At 44.0% G+C, this 19733-nt stretch overlaps 2 protein-coding genes across 7 annotated transcripts in view; both read left to right on the forward strand.

The window, feature by feature from the left end:
- Positions 1-1208: 1208 nt before the first annotated feature.
- Positions 1209-11742, forward strand: KPNA7 (karyopherin subunit alpha 7). Of its 4 annotated transcripts, none has more exons than XM_039360585.1 (11): positions 1209-1570; positions 3790-3908; positions 4929-5063; positions 6110-6195; positions 6685-6953; positions 7084-7166; positions 8040-8303; positions 8959-9192; positions 10605-10787; positions 10901-11050; positions 11538-11742. In XM_039360585.1, the coding sequence occupies exons 1-11, from the start codon at positions 1369-1371 to the stop codon at positions 11619-11621; spliced, it is 1809 nt and encodes a 602-aa protein (XP_039216519.1). In that variant the 5' UTR covers positions 1209-1368; the 3' UTR covers positions 11622-11742. The 4 variants fall into 4 exon arrangements, with proteins under 4 accessions (XP_039216519.1, XP_039216520.1, XP_039216521.1 ...); XM_039360586.1 differs by lacking the exon at positions 1209-1570 and adding an exon at positions 1619-2693; XM_039360587.1 differs by lacking the exon at positions 1209-1570 and having other exon boundaries at positions 3673-3908.
- A 1238-nt stretch (positions 11743-12980) lies between these two features.
- Positions 12981-19733, forward strand: part of SMURF1 (SMAD specific E3 ubiquitin protein ligase 1) — a 38573-nt gene continuing 31820 nt past the window's right edge. For 2 of the 3 annotated variants that reach the window (XM_039360327.1, XM_039360328.1), the window contains exon 1: positions 12982-13404. In XM_039360327.1, coding sequence (XP_039216261.1) covers positions 13350-13404 — 55 coding nt within the window. In that variant the 5' untranslated portion in view covers positions 12982-13349. Of the gene's footprint in view, positions 13405-19733 lie in introns of all 3 variants that reach the window. The other variant, XM_039360329.1, reaches the window with a different exon arrangement.

The following is a 19733-nucleotide window of genomic DNA, read 5'->3' on the forward strand; positions in this document are numbered from 1 at the left end:
GCTCATTGGATCAGGATCATCTCCCTCAGGAGAGATCAAATAATGCAACAACTTCTTGCGAGTTTTTCCTCCCCGTCCATCTCCTTCTAGGGCATCTTGAAGGCTTCTCTTTGCCACTCAAGGGACTGGGGAAGTCTGAAATAGACTCTCCTGCCTTGCAGATTTCTCTTCTCAAGGCACCCCTTCAGTTGTTACTTCAATGTAAAGCATGCTTCCCATGCAGCCCATTTCCCCCGTGGCCTAGCTAGCCCAACTTGGTGGAATCCAGGAATACCTTTAATGCCAAAGGCATGAGCAGTTGTTTTGTTTTGTTTTGTTTTTGTCAAACTCAGCTGGGAATTGCCTGGCTCTCCTACAACGCAACCGAAAACCAATGATTTGACATGACTTGTAGGTACCTTGATCATGATTGAAGCCTCAGGCAGATTTATTCAGAAATACTACTTCTTTCTTCGGCATGGACCTGTCCCAAAAATTCTCTTTTAATTACTAACAAGCAGGTGGTAACAGTAATAAAAAAACAAAACAAGCCCCCAAACACAACTTTCCAGCAATAAGAGTGGGATTGTAAGATCTATTTTTGAGTACTGTAATTCTAGCTGAGGAATTCTGGGAGTTGAAGTCCACACACCTTGGGGTTACCCAGGGGGAGAAACGGTGGCTTATGCAGTTCTACTCAAAAGTCAATTTCCTTGAACTCCATGGGGCTGACCCCAGATGAATGAGTGCAACCAGAGAGGATAATTTATGGGAAAGAAAAGCTCAGGTGGAGGAATGGCTGAAAACAGAGACCTGTGGTCAGTCAGTGTTAAAAGGAACTAAGGCACAAACTCTTCCACGCCCACCTAAATACTTTTCCAAAGTGCGGAGAGTTCATATTTATTTAGCATGTGAGAACAGTTAATATTTGTTTTGTGGTGTGATGTTGTTATTCTGAACTAGCTCTGGGGAGGTTAGGAGGAGCATGTGACAAACAGGGTGAAATAGGGTTGGGTTACTCCTTCCTTCCTTCTCTATCATCTTCCTTCCTTCCTCTTTTCCTTCCCTTTCCCTTTTTCATCTTCCTTCCTTCCTCCTTTGCTTGGCTTTCCTTCTCTTTTTTTTCTTTTCTTGTTTCTTTTCCATCACTTCCTTTTTTCCTTCCTTCCTTTTCCATCTTCTTCCTTTCCTGTTCCATTCTTTCTTTTCTTTCCCATCATCTTTCCTTCCTCTTTTCTTTTTCTTTCTTTCCTTTCCTTTCCCGTCCTCTCCCTCCTTCCCTCCCTTCTCCCCAAAAAGCCATGCCCTCCACCATTCTTCCTCTTCCCTCTGAACGAAAGGTTAGCTGGGCTCTTCTCCTTGGCAGGTGCTTTCTTAGCCCCTAGACAAATGCCAAGGAAGGCAGAGGCTTCTATTTTGATGGGGCAAGGTCATTCCCAGCTGTTGCTACCCAGTCATAGTATTCCCGCTGGGTTTCTAGCTCCAGAGCAAGCTGAAATTTGGTCCAAAGAAGGACAAAGCACTTGTCCAAACATCTATTTTGAGAGATGGTTAACCCATGCCAAGAAAGTCTGGAATTGCCTGGGCAACGGTGTGTTGTTATAATTGGCAGAAAAGCAGATGGTGGTCTGAAAAAGGATAGTTTCTTTCTTCTTCAAAATTGCTCTTCTGAAATTATTTCCAAGGTGGCATCTTGTAGGTCCACAACGCCCTCCTTGGAATTCATTAGGCCAGAGACTTGGTTAAAACCATGTTTACTAGCACATGTTCCCTTGCTAACTCATGGTGAACCAGATCCTGGTTTCACCAGTTCAGCCAGTTTTCAAGGTTTGCATGGAAATAGTGATTCCTCAAATCAGTTGTGACCCAGGACACGTTATTTGAACCCGAATCCATTGGGCTGCTCTTTGGAGGAAGGATTTAATCAATTGTGCTGGAAGATAAATAAAAGTGAATTTAGGGGTCCTTGGTGCTCTCTGAGATTGGCTGTTTCCTTGCTGACATTTCATTACCCATACTAGAAAGTGCTAGAAAGGAGTGGGGTTTTATGGAGTGGAGGAGAACTGTGGGGTCCTTAGTCCTCTCCGAGCTGGGTTGTTTTCTTGCAGATGTTTCGTGACCAAATTAGGTAACATCATCACGTTCTAGCACTGATGATGTATCCTAGTTGGGTCACAAAATGCAAGAAAACAGCCCAGAGGATATCAAGGACCCCTCGTTTCAACCCTGAGCTATAAATATTCTCTTTTAAAGTCAATTCAGAAAGTGGGTCCATCGGAAAGAATGAAAAAGCAAAACTGAAGTCTTGAACTTACGAGTAAACCCCATTGAACGTAAGGGGATCCAAACCTTTAGGGGTCTACTCTGAAGTAATCCTATTGCATTCAAAGGGGATTTCTTCCAGGTGAATATGCCAATCAACGCTGCTCTGCAATTTTGAACTATCGCCCATCATTATTGTTGCTTGATAAGCAACAATTCACACGTGCAAAAATAATAAAAAAATACCTGTCCTGCGCAGGCGCAGTGGGAACCCACTCGCCCGCAGTTGTTTTCCCGGCGGCTTGTTAAGAACAAACCCTGAAAAGGGGCGGAGCTTCTTGGAGGTGTGAACCAATCAAAAGACGAGAGTGGGTGATTGACCCATTTCCCGGGAAATTTAAGTATGTTTCAGGGCGGCTGCAGCTGTAAAAACGGCTTGTACAAGGAATAACGTGAGTAGCCAGGGTGTAATTTGGTTGGGGTTTTTTGCGTGCTTTTTAATTTATTGTGGACTAGGAACAGAGGCACGGAAGGAAGCTTATAAATATATTCAATTTTATGCCCAAGACACGTTATTTATTCTGTGTTTTGCTAATGCAGATATTACACAATAAATAATTAAATGAAGGGAAGGTTTGCTTACACCTTAAACCTAAGGACTGTATATAATTCTGAGGTGTTTTTACTCAGTGGTTCTTAATGGCTGTGCTTAAACTGCATGCTTAACCTGGGTTATGTTATTGTTTTATTTCTATCCCACCTGTATTTTTAAAAAGAACTCGAGGTGGCAAACATACCTAATATGGCTCCTTCCTCTTTTCCTAACAATAACCCTGTGAGGTGGGTTGGGCTGGGAGAGAGAGATTGGCCCCAAATCAAGCAGCTGGCTTTCATGGCAAGATAGGATTAGAACTCCTGGTCTCCCATTTTCTAGCCTGGTGTTTTAATTACTAGACCAAATTGATTCTTGGATGTTGAATTAACTCATAAGGGATTGCATGGAGCTTTAGAGTAGACTACTCAATAATGAGGTGCCCTGGATTCACCAAGTATGTTAGAGGAAAAAACCTCGCCTGCTCAAGGTGAGAAATTAAGAAAACTTAAGTGTCTATTGCCAGTAGAACTGGTGGGTTTGTAACTGACTTGTTTAAATGTTAGTACAACACCTGAGCCTGTTTTAAAGTAATTTCTGCAGCCCTTCATGGGCTAGAAATTATGTTGTCCAAAGTGCTATGAGTTCAGCCTAGTTTGAAACCGAACTGCCCTGCCTTTTAAAATCTCTCTTCTCTGACTTGACCAAAGCACCGTGGCCTCATCCCAAAACTAAATGGCTGCAGCTTGCAAAGCAAAAAAGAAACACTCTTTTCCTCTCTCATTAAAACCGTGAATTTGGGGTGGATTAGAAATGCTACCAAATCCATTAGGAGAACCATATTGGGGCAAGCAAAACACATTATAGGAAATAGAGGTTTTCTGGCCCTTTGGTTAAGGTTGAGTAGTGGCTGGTGGAGTTGGGCTCCTGAGCTAACACTCCTTCTGTTCACTTAGGTATAAGGAGAGACACACCTGGCCAAACCTGTCTGGACCGCAGAACGTGGATCATGCCTACCACAAATGAGCACGATGGACGTATGAGGAAATTCAAAAACAAAGGCAAAAATTTTGCAGTACGTACGTGTGAAACCCAGTGGTTCCTCAGGAACAGAAGGGGTCAAAGTGCAAAATTTACACGCCTGGTATCGGAGGAGGGACTTGCAACCTGGGGCTGTATTCACGCAGGCTCTGATCCACTGTGGTGTAGAGAAGGGTGTTTCTATTCAGGAGACCCTATTCATTCTCCAGCTTTCTTTGGCCACTTTTAGAAATGCACAATTTTGTAAAATAAAACAGAAAGTCAATGGACATTTATTTAGTAAATTATGGCTATGCCTATGTTACCTAAGTGATCGTGGGTAGTTTATAAACAGCGTAATAAAACCACACAAATACGTGAATAAAAGCACACGTTAAAAATAGAATGTCTATGGAGATTATCCATCATTCAAGGACATCCCAAAGGTGCTTTTCCAAAAAAGCAACTGGACTTTATTGGGGGCAGGGGGGTTTCCCACTTGAAAATGTTTTTCTTCTCATCCAAGAAGCTTCTTCAGTTCTTCTTGGATGAGAAGCTAAATGGTTTTCAAAGAAAAAGCCCAAGAAAGTCGTGTTGCCTTTTTGGAAAAAAAAACACCTTTGGGATTAAAAATAGAATTAAAAACAAGTTAAACCATCCAGCTGAATATCAAGGAACAAAGTTCAAAAAGCTAGGAGGGTAACAAGGCGGCAGGAGTGTCCTCAGGCCATCAACCAACTAGACATAAACACAAAATTGTCTGAGAAGGTATGGGTTCTCCTGCTTGAGCAGGGGGCTGGACTAGAAGGCCTCCAAGGTCCCTTCCAGTATTCTATTCTATTCTATTCTATTCTATTCTATTCTATTCTATTCTATTCTATTCTATTCTCTAGATGAAGACATAGCCACTGTTGGTTATCCTCCTCTGAAGTTTGACAAGTAGCAGGTTAGAATTGGTTTTGCTCAAAGACGTTTGATCTTGAATCCTGACCATCCCAAATTATTCTTCTTCTCTGCACTTCCAATCGTGTGGCTGTTTTTAAAATCCATAATGCCTGACTCTCTTCCTTGGTAGGAAATCCGGAGGCGAAAAATTGAGGTGAAAGTTGAGCTTCGCAAAGCGAGGAAAGACGAACAGATTTTGAAGCGAAGGAACATCTGCTTTTTGGCGGAAGCCAGCCTGTCTCCCGAGAAAGACGAGAAGAACGTGGTCGGTATGGGTAGGGGGGGTGGTAGCACGATACGAAGGAATGCTCCGTAGTAAAAGTTAAGTTTTACCTCCCTCTGTGGAATCTTAGCCCGAGAATATATTGCATCTAGGGACAAATCCCATCCTGACTAAATCTCTCTGGATTGCTACGTTCAGAACGTCACTCAAATGGGCTGTGAATTCTGGGTTTGTTCGAGCAGCCCTTGACTTTCGGCCATCACTGAGCCCATCATTTATGTTGCTAAGTGGAACATTTGTTTTTTGCCCCATTGCATGACCTTTGTTGCCATGGGCATTAAGGGAATCACTGCAGTTGTTAAATTAATAACACTTGTTAAGTGAATCCGGCTTCCCCACGGACTTTGCTGGTCAGAAGGTCGCCAAAGGGAATCACGTGACTCCGGGACACGGCAACCGTCATAAGTACATGCCAGTTGCCAAGCCTCTGGATTTTGATCACATGACCCCAAGGATGCCGCAAAGGTCGTAAGTGTGAAAAACGGTCGTAAGTCACACGTTTCAGTCGTAACTCTGAACGGTCACTAAATGAACCGTTGTAAGTCAAAGGCTGCCTGCATTGCATCTAGGGACAAATCTCCTTTTTCTATAGGGGCCCTTTCCGACCCATGCTGTCTAAACCGATCAGGATTGTAAGGTTCAGAATTTCACTCCTATGAGTTGTGAATTCTGGGTTTGGAATTCTTGCACATCTGGAAGGAGCCTGGTTTTATCAGCCCGTCTTCAGTATCTGTGTACACCAGTAGGGCTGTTCAGAACCACTGAATGGGAGAGTTTTGGAGTGGGGGGGGATGATTCACAAGATCTGAGGACTCTGCCATGCTTTGTTCATGTGGCCCACTATATGATGTGGCTTGTTTGGGGATTAGTGTGAATAGGTGTAAAGCATGTATTGAGCAGAAGATGAAGTTCTTGGATACCTGGTGTGGCCAGGAGCATCCTGATGACCTCTTTGTGGTGGTGTTCTGACAATCCTTTTGCTTCTTTGTGGTGGAGGGGTCTGACAATCATTTTGCTTCCTGCTACAGGTTACTCAGGTCTCTTTGATAGATGTAGTTGAGCTGATCAATTCAGACGACCTTTTTCTTCAGCTCAAGGCGGCCCAGGCAGTCAGGTATGCTAAAGCCGTAACTTGCTTTTGGTGTCCCCCATCAATCCGTCTCGGTTGCCGTTGGTTACTTAACTAACTTGGTTGGCTCTCGGCCATCGGAGAAGAACAGGAGATCAAGCTGGCCCCAGCCAATGTTTGTTAATGGAGGTCACTAGCTTTCTAGAGAAAGCTCAACAGGTAGCACATGGCTGCAGGACCATGAACTGCATCCAAAGATGGTTGAAACAATCCCGATAGAGTGATCCAACCTGGAAGGTGACCCAAGCAGTGGTTGCTGTCAATCCCCATGTTCTCCGGTCTCTAAGAATCATCCTGCCGGTTGGGAATCCCATCACAGACGGGCATGCTTAGTCAAATTGCTTCTGAAGGACCTTCAGATGTTGAAGGTGCCTCCGTTATTCTAGAGGTCCCTTGAGAAATGCCACTGTTGGGATGTGGTCCTCCCAGCAGGACGAGGCCACCTGAAGGTTGACCTGGCTTCTCTCCCAACAGGAAGATGCTGTCCAAGCAGAAGAATCCACCAATCAATCAAGTCATTGAATCTGGAATCATTCCTAAACTGGTGGAGTTCTTGTATTATCACGATACTCCCAATTTGCAGTTTGAGGCTGCCTGGGCGCTCACCAACATTGCTTCAGGAAGCTCAAAGCAAACCAAAGCTGTGGTCGACGCCAATGGCATCCAGGGCTTGGTGGTTCTGTTGTCTTCGCCACACAGCCATATCTGTGAGCAATCGGTGTGGGCCCTGGGCAATATTGCCGGTAAGTTGGTAGAGCTGGCTTGTTCTGAGGTTACAGACTGAACGGTTGTAAGTCAAGGACTTTCCTGTCGTTGCTTTTTTTTGTTTTTGTTTTGAAACTACAATTCTCCTTCCCGTGACTATTTCATTAGGAGATGGACCGATCTGCCGGGATACTTTGATCAGCTTTGGTGTGATTCCACCAATCCTGTCCCTGGTGATGCCTTCGACCCCGGTATGTAGAAAGTCTGTTCCGTCGGGTTAGTTGGTTCTGTTGATCTGCGGTGGTTAAGTGAATCTGACTTGGCTTGTCAGACGGTCACTGGCTGGGAAAAGGTCACCAATGGCGACCACCTAACCCTGGGACGCTGCAACTGGTGTAAACACATGCCAGTTTCCAGTGCCTGAATTTGTGATTGTGGGGATGCTGCAACAGTTGTAACTGCGAGGACCAGGCACCTTTTTCCGGGGCTGTTGAAACCTGGAAACAAATTATTGTAAGTTCAGGAAGGGTTGTAATCGCTCGCTGGCTCTCTTGGTTCCTGTTTTATCCTCTGGAATCTGGAAATGTGTTCCCATGTCTCTCTCTCTCTCTCTCTCTCTCTCTCACTCTCTCTCTCTCTCTCTCTCTCTCTCTCTCTCTCTCTCTCTCTCTCTCTTTTGATTGCTTGCTTGCTTTCAACCAATGAGCATCCTAATAATAATAATAATAACAATAATAATAAAGTTGGAAGGGACCTTGGAGGTCATCTAGTCCAACCCCCTGCTCAGGCAGGAAACCCTATACCATTTCGGACAAATGGGTGTCCAGTCTCTTCTTAAAAACTTCCAGTGTTGGAGCATTCGCCGCCTCTGGAGGCAGGTTGTTCCACTGGTTAATTGTTCTCACTGTCAGGAAATTTCTCCTTAGTTCCAGGTTGCTTTTCTCCTTGATCAGTTTCCATCTGTTGCTTCTTGTCCTGCCTTCAGCGCTTTGGAGAATAGCTTGACTCCCTCATCTTTGGGGCAGCCCCTGAGATACGGAACTCTGTTATCATGTCCCCCCTCGTCCTTCTCTTCATTAAACTAGACATACCCAATTCCAGAAACCGTCCCTCTTCTTTCTTAGGTGGGCTTCCTGAGGAACATCACCTGGACCCTGTCCAATCTCTGCAGAAACAAAAACCCACACCCTCCCCTGGATGCTGTGCGGCAGGTGCTTCCCGCCCTCACTTGTCTCCTCCAACATAAGGACAAGGACATTATCTCTGATACTTGTTGGGCGATGTCCTACTTGACCGATGGCTCCAACAATCGCATCCAGCTAGTGGTGGAGACCGGGGTCCTCTCTCGGCTGGTAGAGCTCCTGTACAGCACCGAACTTCCCATTCTGGTAAGGAAGAGTGATTTTTTATTTATTTTGTTGAAGGGAAGGCATTGCCAGGCTAGGGAGGGATCACCCACAGTGAATATCACCTATCCAAACATTTTGTGGGAACATTAGTGATGGACCTCTGTGGTCGTGGTCTTTTCCATGTAGTATAGGCCAGGGGGTCCCCAACCCCTGGTCCGTGGATCAGTAGCGGGCTGCGGCACACCAGCAACCGGTCCACACAAACAAGCAAAGCCCCATCCTTGGGATGCAGGCAGCACACAAAACCACGCACCTTCAGGTCCACGGAAAAACCTCTCTCCACGGAACCGGTCCCTGGTGCCCAAAAGCTGGGGGACCCCTTCTATAGGCCACATCATTCTAGTAAGCAAGAATGATTTCTTGAAGGGAAGGCATTGCTAGGCTAGGGAGGGATTTGCCCCCGTGAAGATCAAACATTCTACAGTATTTGTGGGAACATTAGTGATGGACCTCCGTGGTTGTCTTCTCCTTCTCCTGGTGGAATTCTCCTGAGGAATTCTGGGAGTTGAAGTCCACAAGTCTTAAAGTGGCCAAGTTTGAAGACCCCTGATCTATCCAAACACTCCGTTTGTGGGAACGTTAGTGGCGGACCTCCGTGATGGTCTTGTCTTTCTCTTTGTGGACATCTTTGTAGACCCCAGCTCTACGTGCTATAGGCAACGTGGTCACCGGGACAGACGAACAGACCCAGATGGCCATCGATGCGGGCATCCTGTCCGTCCTGCCGCAGCTCTTGCGTCATCCCAAGTCATCGGTCCAGAAGGAGGCAGCATGGGCTTTGAGCAACATTGCGGCTGGCCCCTGCAGCCAAATCCAACAACTTATCACCTGTGGGCTCCTCCCTCCTCTGGTGGAGTTGCTGGCCAAGGTAGAGTTTTGAACCATTGGGATTGGAAGTGGATTGTAAATATAGGTGCAATTCATGCACACAGATCAGAATGCAGATAGTCCTCGACTTGCAACAGTTGATTCAGTGATTTTTCAAAGTTACGACGGTACTGAAAATAGTGACCTATGACAGTTTTTCAAACTTGCAAGCCTTGCAGCATCCCCTTGGTCATGTGATCAAAATTCAAAGGCTTGGCAACTGGCATGTACTTATGACGGTTGCAGTGTCTGGGGGGGGGTCACAAAAGAGGGGGATCCTCTTTTGTGACCTTCTGACAAGCAAAATCAAAGGGAATTCAGATTCACTTAATAACCTGGTTGCTAACTTAACAACTGCACTGATTTACTTAACAGTCGTGGCAGGAAAAGCCGTAAAATGGGGCAAAACTCTCTTAACAAATGTCGCTCTTTAGCAAGAGACATTTTGGGCTGAATCATTATTCATATACTTACTACCTGTAAGTATGTGAACAATGCATGTACACAGATCAGAATATGCATATATGCACAAACCAACCTGCAACTTAAGGTCTTTGTCATGGTTAGAGATTGACGTAGGCCAACTAACAGGTGCCCCATTTGGTCTGGATAAAATGAAATATCTAATATGGATGTACATAGTGCATTTCCTGGGATTTTGCTTTTTTTTAATACGAGACAAAAATCTAAGTTTCTAGTTATTAATTTGGGGAAATTGCCTCCTTTTGCAGGTGTTCGAAGCAGGATACGTGATGCTCATTGCAGTTCTTTCCAGTTTAGGGCGACTGCACATAATGAGAACTGAAGCTAGAATTAAATCACTAACGGCTTCACCAAAAGTATTAAAAGTTGGGGGTTTTGGATAATGAATTTTAACACCGTCAAAGAGATTTGCCAAGAAACTACCAGCCTCAAACAGAGCGCTTTTGTGAACGTGTTAGGTGTATAACTGTGATACAGGTCAGGTCACGGCTGTAACGGAACCTGCCCATTATGGTCATACGTTGTAATGGTTGTAAAATAGGTGGGTCACGTGACCGACCCATTTTGTGACCTTTTTGTGGTGGCCGTTAAGCAAACCCATTGTTTCCTATGGCACAGTTTTGCTGAAACCGGAAGCAAGTGCCATTTTTTTTTTGACAAAACCGTTGTAAAACAACCTGGGATACAGGATGCTGCAAATGGCCATTTGAAGCTGGGTTGCCAAGCACCCAAACTCTGGTCATGTGACCATGGGGGGGGAGGGGAAAATAGGGGAGCCATCTGAACTTCAGATCCAAGTCGTAAGTCCTCTTTTTTGGGGTCTGTTACAACTTTGAACAGTGCCTAAGTCACCGGTTGTCAGTTGAGTATTACCTGTAGGAGCCAAGTTCATCTATTTCTTAAGGTTCTGTACTCCTTTGGCGCCTTTAGGGAGACTACAAAGCTCAAAAAGAAGGTGTTTGGGCTGTGGCCAATTTCACGACGGGCGGCACGGTGCAGCAAGTGGTGGCGATGATCCGGGCCGGGGTCCTGAAGCCTTTGCTCAATCTGTTGTCCATCAAGGATAGTAACACCATCCTTGTGGTCTTGGACAGTCTCGGCAACTTCTTCCGGGTAAGGCTAAGGAAGGCGAAACTGCTTAGAGAGGGCTGTAAAAGCACCATGAAGTAGTATATAAATCTAAGCGCTATTGCTATTGCTACTTATGTTTTCTCTTTCTATACCAGACAGCTGAAAAGCTGGGTGAGACAGAAAAATTGGGCCTTCTGGTTGAGGAGCTGGAAGGTGTGGAGAAGATCGAAGCTCTCCAGACTCATGAGAACAACTTGATCTATCGTGCTGCCCTAGCCCTCATTGAGAAATATTTTTCTGGAGAGGTAAGTGGACGCTGGTGTCAAATCCCCATGTTCCTGTTTGAAAAATGTAGCTTTAAAGGAGAACTAACAGCATTGTATCACCTGGATAATTCCTTCTCCACCCAACGAACATTAGGAAGCTGCCAGCTTCCGAGCAGGTTTTTAACCCCATTGGGAGCAATCTCTGGCTAACTCCATTTACTGAAATTTCAAAACTGCTCTGAGAACTGTTTTGAACTGTGAACTGTCATAAAGCATTTGCAACCTATTTGCAAAGAACTGACACCGTGGGCCTATTAGATGCACTTGGCCTCCGTTGTTTATTCAAACCATAGTTAAGCAAAGTGTTATTTGCATAATGGAGGAACTATGCCCTATGACAGGGGTGTCAAACTTTCGTCAAATGTTAATATTTTGAATTTTGGGGAAGGGGGCATATGAGTTAAAGCAACAGATCTGAAAAGTCTGCAAGGAAAATATTGTCTTCTCTTCCTCCCATCGATGTTAGGAAGTTGAAGACATAAAGCCTGAAAATGAAGAGAAGAAAACGCTGCCTTTTGTGGCCGAACAGCAGGACTTTTTCAACTTCTGAAAGAGCTTAGCTTGTTACATGCCTTCACATATGGTGATGGTAGCTCTTTTTGGGTGAGCACTAAGAGGGAGGGGTAAAAAAAGGGGTTTAACACGTCTTATTTGTTTGTCATAATAAATCACTATCCTGCTTTGTAGAAACTGTCTCTTTTCTTTCTTCTTGCTGTGAAAACAATAAGCTCTAGAGGAGACTTCTTCAGCTGGCCTTGTAGAAGTATCCATGTGTTATATCAGGGGTCTCCAAACTTGGCCCTTTAATGACTTGTGGATTTCAACTCCCAGAATTGCTCAGCCGGGCACGCTGGCTGAGGAATTCTGGGAGCTGCACAATCATAAAAGGGCCAAGTTTGAAGAACCATGACTTCAACTTGCAGAACTCCACAGTGAATCAGCACCTTGTTCATATATTGAGCAAATATGGTGGGTGACTTAGCTTGTGCAAACACAACCAGGAGGGCGAGAAGGAAGAGGGAAACCCAGCCAGTTTTGATTTATTTTACAAGCCACAGTTAACCAAGCCGACAGCCCAGCTTCTGAATCAACTGGGTTGGAAATGCGGGGTGGAAAAAAAGGAGCACATCTCACATCCTCAGCTTAAAAAAAAAAGAAAATTGACCATATTCAGCCCTCAGATTTGAAAAAGATGCTTTCCAGACTTAGAAGCCCTCTTAACTGCACCTATAGATATTAAAAACAAAAGTAGTGCCTGAATCCTTCTTGCAATCTCAGTAATTGCAGTGTTTCTCAACCTTGACAATTTTAAGGCATGTGGACTTCAACTCCCAGAATTCCACAGCCAGCAATGCTGGCTGTGGAATTCTGGGAGTTGAAGTCCACATGCCTTAAAATTGTCAAGGTTGGAAAACACTGAATTAAGGCAATTTTTCTCCCTGCCCTGGCTCTCTCCTGATGGAACTCTTTATTTGTTTCCTTCCATCAAATCCTGCTTTCCAGATGCCACGGACCACACCTCCCATCATCCTGGACTAGGAGGCTGGTCCCAGGCATCTCCTCCTCAGGTGTGGGCCACCTGTGACCCTCCAGAGAGAATCCGCCCGTGATTGGCTCATCTTTCCCGGGGGCTGACGGGATTGGTAGTTTCAAGTCCGGAGTCCTCTAAGTCTAGGCCGGGCACTCCGCCACGCCCCCAAGAGGGACGCGCGACTCCGCCCCCTTCCTTCCTATCTCTCTTCGCTCGCTCGCGGGCGAAGCTTTATTATATAGGTGGACCTCCCCAAGATGGCCGCGGGGACGCGCCTTCTCCTGAGCAAGAGCGGGCGCGCGCGCGCGCACCACCCACAGAGGGGAAAAAAAAAAAAAGTGGGCGGCGCCGGGCCTGCCGCGAAGGCGGGCGGTTGGCTGGGAGGGGCGGCGCGAGCCCGCGCAGTCGCCGTTCGCGTCCGGCGGGGCGGGCGTCGAGCTCCGTGAGGCGGCGCCGCCTCCGCCGCCGCCGCTGCTGCTGCTTCTCCGTCTGAGGCGAACCGGAGGCGGCTTCGCTCCGTAGCGAGGATGACAATTCTTGTATTTTTTTTTAAAAAAGGGAATCCGGCTCTTTTCTGAAGAAGAAGGGAAGGACGGAAGGACGGACGGAAGGAAGGGGAGAGGCCGGCCGGGATCGAGCGAGGCAGGTCGGGCCTGCCAGACGACGACGGAAGCGCGGATGGGGTCGGCCGTGGCCGGCGGCTGATCCGGCCTCCCGCCCTGCGCGTGGGTCCGTCTGCGGGGAGCGATGTCGAACGCGGGCACCCGCAGGGCCGGCTCCAGCATCAAAATCCGCCTCACAGGTAGAGACGCCGGGGCGCCGCCTGCCGCCGCCGCCCCCCCCCCCCCGCCCTCGGGCGACAACGGCCGGCGCCGTCCTGCTGGGCCGAGCAGGGGGAGCCGGCGCCTCTGCTGGGGTGGCTCTGCTAAGGGCCCCGCCGCCCATCATCCCCGGCCCCAGGCGGTGGCCTCGCCTCTGTCTGGAGGGCGGGCTGGGGTGATGGGAGTTGTAGTCCCGCGCATGTGGCGTGCGGGCGGATTCTGGAGCAGCGAGGCTTTTCTCCCCCTTCTTCCCCTTCTTTCCTTCCCCTCTTTCTTCCTCTCCTCCTCCTTCCCTCCTTTTTCTTCTTTTCCTCTGCTTCTCCTTCCCCTCTTCTTTCTTTCTCCTTCCCCTCTTTCTTCCTCCTTTTTTCTTCTTTCCCTCTGTTCCTCCGTCCCCTCTTTTTTCTTTCTCCTTCCCCTCTTCCTCTCCTCCCTCTCTTCTTCCTTTTTCTTCTTTTTCTCTGTTCCTCCTCCCCCTCTTTTTCTCCGTCCTCTCTTCCTCTCCTCCTTCCTCTCATCTTCCTTTTCTTTTCCTTTGCTCCTCCTTCCTCTCTTCTTTCTTTTCTTCCCCTCTTCTTTCCTTCTCCCATTTCTTCCTTTCCTGCTCCTTCCACCTCTACTTTCCTCCTTTTTCTTCCTCTCTTCTTTCCTCTTTTTTCTTTCTCCTTGCCCGCTTTCTTCTTCCTCTCCTTCTCTTTCTCTTCTTTCCTCCTTTTCCTTCCCCTCCAGCCTTGTTTGGATGGAGAGGCAGGTCTTCTGGGCCCTGGAGGAAGAGGAGAAGGTTACAGTTGTACTGCTGGTGGTCCTCCTTTCTCCTTTCCTTGGGGGGGGGGCTGAGGACAGGTGGGACTCACCTTTCAAAGGGCTATGCTGGCCAGGTAAAGGAAGGCCTTATTTGGGCCTTGACATTCAAACAGGATGACCAACAACACCATGGCTAACAGTACTGAAACAGTTCCTGCTGTTGTGGATTGAGTGTCTCTCCCTTTTAGTTTTCCTTTTCCTGGGAAGATTGGGGGTGGGTGGGGGTAGAATCCTTCCTGGCATCTCCCCAATTTGGTGGGTTGGAGAAATCCTGTCCCCTCTTTTCATTTCTCGCTTTGCTGTCTTGGCAAAAATGCCCCGCAGACATTTGAGTTCTGATTGTTTCGGCATTGCAGTGGAATTGGTGAAAGCTGGTTGGTTGTGGGCTTTTTTTCCCCTCTTGCTGGTTGGAATTTAGGGGATCTTCTAAAGAAGGCAGAATCCTTCCCTCCTGCAGCTCGTAGGAGATGGAGATTTTCAAATCTATAACCCTCATTAAGGATTTGATGGTTATTTTTTCTTTAGGTTGTTGAATAATTGGATTTTTTCTGGACGCACCTTGTTTAAAACTATTTCGGAGGAATATATTATACATAACTGGTTTTTTCTGTTAAAGCAGTGCTGTTAATATTTGACAGAATAAATTTCACATGGGAACATAGATAGTCTATGTTTTCAAAAATTGGCCTGGCCAAACAGACTTTATGAGGCTTGACGGGAAGGATAGATTTTGTTCAAGACTTCTTGGAGAGGTGCCCTACGTAGTCTGTATTAAAAACCTTTAAGGGGATTCTTAAAGTGCACTTAGATAGTATCTGAGGATTTTTCCATTGAGGATTCCTTCAAACGTCAGAAGGAATTTAAGTGCTTTCAAAAAGGGATAGTAAGGAACCTCAGTAATCATTCTCTTGGAGAATGTGTTCATGGTTCTAAAACTGCCCTTGATTTTTTTTTCATGTGGAATATTTATTGTAATAGATGTAACTGGACCTCTTTACTAAGAAACCTGTCAAATATACCTGTTCAGAAAGCTGAGCGTGGAAACTTTTAGTCTGCGTGTTAGCCATGATTTTGCAGGATAGCTTTTGTCCTTCAGTGCCGCCACCCCCTCCCTCTCCCTCCCTCCCTCTCCCTCTTTTGTAACAGGAGGTTAATTACATTGATTTATGTTATAGAACTGGTGTATGTTATAGAACTAATGTAAGTGAAATACACATAGGACAGGTGTTTCCTGGCCTGAACTTTGTAAAATGACACACTTTTCTATGGAAGTAAAGTGTGTGAACTGACCTTGGGAATCTAGACAATATTTAATTTCCTGTCTATTCCCCCCCCCTTTTATTGAATGAAATTCAGATACTACTAGGAATATTTGCTAATTCCATTGAGAATTACTAGCAAAAGCTTGACACAATTCTTTCAGTAAGCCACATGAATTGTAATTCAGCATCCCAGTGACTTTTGCTTGCCAAATGTAATTCAGAAATCAACTTTCTTTTTTACGTTTGTGTGGATTCTGCTTGAGTTTTTTCACTTCTCTCAAAAAAATTAATACTTCCATTTACCAGGGTAAATGATGGGCCCAATGTTCAGCACCTGGCAATGATTAATTGCATTTTTTTGCCATATTGCTCTCATTCAACTACAAATTAACTGTTGTGTTTTTAAATGGAAGTCTTGATTATTGAACTACCATTGATATTCTGTCTTCCTGATCATCATTAATTTAATTATTTAAATGTCTTTTTTCAGAAGTTAAAGGATGCAAAAGGAATGAAACATTTAAAATTGTACAGAAATCATTATATTCTCATGCCAGTTTGATGCTTTCCTCTTCTTTTCTTATAAACATATAATTGCTGAAAATATTGCCATATATGCCATAAATATTTCTTTAATTTAAGTCTGTCATTACTTAGCATTATAATAGTATTTTTATTCATTTCCTGTAATTATTTCCAATATCCCTACTTAGTAGCAATTCTGTTGCTAACTGTTGCTTTTTGTAAAGGAAGAAGATACTATTAAAGTAGCAATTTCTCTAATGCTGAATAGCAAATTTAGGATTGAAGCTTCTAAACTGGAGACTTCTCAACCTAACCATGATATTGCTTGGTCTCTCTGTGTGCGAGTAAGTGGTGACTTATAGTAATAGTAGTAAAGTTGGAAGGGACCTTGGAGGTCATCTAGTCCAGTCAAGGTTGATTCCGGGTGGCTGCCTGGAAGAGTCCTGGTAATTTTTCTGGCAAGGTTTTTTGGAAGTGGTTTGCCATTGTCAGCTTCTTAGGGTTGAGAGAGAGGTGAAACTAGAACTCAAGGGGTCCCAGTTTCTAGCTCAGGGGTCTTCAAACTCTGCCCTTTCATGACTCATGGACTAACTAGTCTTGGGCTAATTTGAACTTGTCCATGATAGAAACAGCTTGTAAAGTAAAATATAGACTTCTTTCCCAAAATAAAAGTAATATTTGTCAGAAAACAATTTTATGCACATTAGAGGCTAACACACTTATGATAATAAAACTTGTCAGTATTTGTGCATGTGTGAAATCATGCATCAGATATTGTGCATATAGCTAAGATGTATTGTCATAAAAAAGGGGCTTGGCCAAATTCACATTATAACAGAAATGACGCTTGAGAGTTGACAACAATAACAAGGGAGTTAAGAATTTTACAGATTATCTAACCTTTTTTGGGTTGATACAACTGGTAGAAATGTAGAAAGCTACCAGACTGCCTCAGATCATTAGTTTATGAATTTCAGTATGCATTGTCTTTTTTGTTTAGTAAAAGATGGCTATCCTAAGCCCTACTTTTCTTTCTGTATAAGCTCTGATAAATGATTTGGAAATTATGAAATCTTAGATAATAATTAAACTAGTAGTGTTTTTAACTTGCTAGCACTCCATGAAAATTAATTTTTATTATATAAATATGGCTATACAGGTAGGCGGGGACCTGGTATGTAATCCTTTTGAAATAATTGTGACGTTTATTTAGCATTATGTTTCTAGCTTGCAACAATATTCAGTTAATTTTGAACATATCAACTTTCTAACACCTGACTTCGGTTAAAGCTCTCTGCTCCATTTTTTTTTGCAAGCATTCAGATTGTCATATCTTTATATGCACTGTTACATGAAATTTTGGAGGCTACTGTATAATAGGTTTAACTGCAATAATTTGCTACCATTGAGTGCAAACCTGTTACCCTTCAATAGCAAACCATTATGTGTGTTAACAATCAGATGATTTGATTGTTCGAAGCCAAAGTGGTTTGTTTCTGAATGGTTTGAATGTTGCTTGTATTTCTGTTTGCAAGTCTCCAGATGTGGTTGAAGTGTTTTGAAAGACTGCCTCCATTGAGTATTGTCTCGGTCAGGTGACTAATGTGAAAATTTGTTATGTGGATATGTAACATGTGTCCAAATGCCATTTTGTATTTCAGTTAATTTGCATTGGGCAAATTAAAGTTGATTCCTCCTTTTCTCCAAGTATTTCTGTGGATTTAATTCCATGTTTTGCTCTCTTTAAAAAAAAATTCATTAAGTCAACTTCTATTCATGCCCTTGATGTAGATTTGAGAATAACATGGAAAAGGAAATTCAATACAGCAGCAATATTTATTGCATTAGCAGAAGAGCACAGCTAAATACAGCCTGGCGAACAAAACAAACCATTGATCTGAGATGATTGGGCGGGTGAAATTAATTTTAAAAGCTCATCTTGGATGGTGGGTTTAATTAGCTGCAGAAGTATGGTGATGCACTATCATGTAATAGCGAGAAAAACATAGTTGGAAAATGTGAAGTATAAGAAATCACTCTGTTTATTAATGCAAAGGCAGGTTTTCTCCAGCCTCACATAAATTGACTATAATGGAAGCTTCCCACTATAATGGGCCAGACTTTGAAATTAAGCTCATTGGAGCTTGTATGTTAAAAAGAAGATGGAAGAGATTGTGCCCAGCATACTGGCATCTGAGGGGGCACGATAGCTCAGTGGTTAAAGACGCCAAGCTAGTTAGAGAGCTGACAGCTCGGGTTTGAGACCCCAAGCTCCATGTGACAGGTGAGCTCCTGTTACTTGCCCCAGCTCCTGTCCACCACCTAGCAGTTGGGAAACATGCAAATGCAAGTAGATTAATAGCTACCACTTTGGTGGGAAGATAACAGCATAATAGCCATATTGACTACCTAACCATGGCAATTGTCTTGAGGCAACACTGGCTCCCTCCACTAAGAAGCGGAGATGAGCACCATGCCCTAAAGTCAGGGAAACCTTTACCTTACTGACATCTTCTGTTTAATTTACATCAGTGTTGACTAGTGATCTCTGACACTGAAATTAAGTGGCCCAGTTTATTATTATTTTTTTCTGGTGATTTTCAGAAATCATGATGACAGGCTCTGTCTTTTCAAAAATGCGGCCTGCGTGATATCCCTTTGCTTCTGTTGTTTTATTTTGTTACAGCTGGAAACAAATTCTGCGGAATAGATCAGCTTAACTTTACTGGGCTCTTTGCTCCAGTAAATCATTTAACATATGATTATGTGCCATCAAGTGTCAGGTTTTAGTGACCACGTGGGTAGACTTTCTTCAGTATGATCTGTCTCCAGACAATAACTTCGAAGTAGAAAATTTTTAGGTAGCTTACTGACTGCTCTGCATACATCCTTAGATTGTATTTATCTACTCTTCTCTGTACCCTTTAAACTGATATTTAGGCTGGAATCCTAATCAGATTTTTATTACTAATATGGTAACTATTAAATCGTTGCCCTTTTGAAAAAAAAAACATTGTTTTTCTTCTGATTTAGAGAACTGTGGAAATAGGCTACGTCAGAGCATGGAACACTTCGAAATAAATATGTCTAAATGATTTAGACTATACATTGCCCTATTTATCCGATAACAAGATTTCTGTTTAATTTCCTGAATAATAAAAACATTTCCTAGTCAGAGAGTAACATTGCCCTATTTATCCAGTACAAGATTTCTGTTTAATTTCCTGAATAATAAAAACATTTCCTAGTCAGAGAGTAACTTCCAAAGATAGAATTAGCTCTGGCAAAAAGCAAGGTAAAAATGAAAATAATAACGCAACGTTCTAAATACCTAATTTGGTTTTTGTATTCTAAGTCTGACAAGAGAATGAAAGTTGACACACAGAAGAATGATAAAAGAGATAGCCCCTAGGTTGATGGCTAGATGAGATTTTTCTGGGCAAGAACATGCTAAATTCTAACGCAGTATATGGTTTGGGGTTACTTTTCATTCAGCAACATTTAATCATGTGAAAGGCTAAAACTTGCACTGGCTTGTGTCAAAGGCAAGCTTGCGTACAAGAGATATAAATCCCTTGGGCCATCCAATTTATAGCTCAAAGAAATCTCTTGTTTCTGGAAGACACCGAGGAACGGTGGAACTAATTTCAGGTAGAAAACTATTTATTGGGCCTTGTTTCTCAAATTACAGCCCTCTTTTCTGTCTATGAAAGCACTCT

This window comes from Crotalus tigris, unplaced genomic scaffold, assembly GCF_016545835.1.
Source record: "Crotalus tigris isolate CLP2741 ecotype Arizona unplaced genomic scaffold, ASM1654583v1 scf7180000019173.45859301935:6455823, whole genome shotgun sequence".
Taxonomy (NCBI): domain Eukaryota; kingdom Metazoa; phylum Chordata; class Lepidosauria; order Squamata; family Viperidae; genus Crotalus; species Crotalus tigris.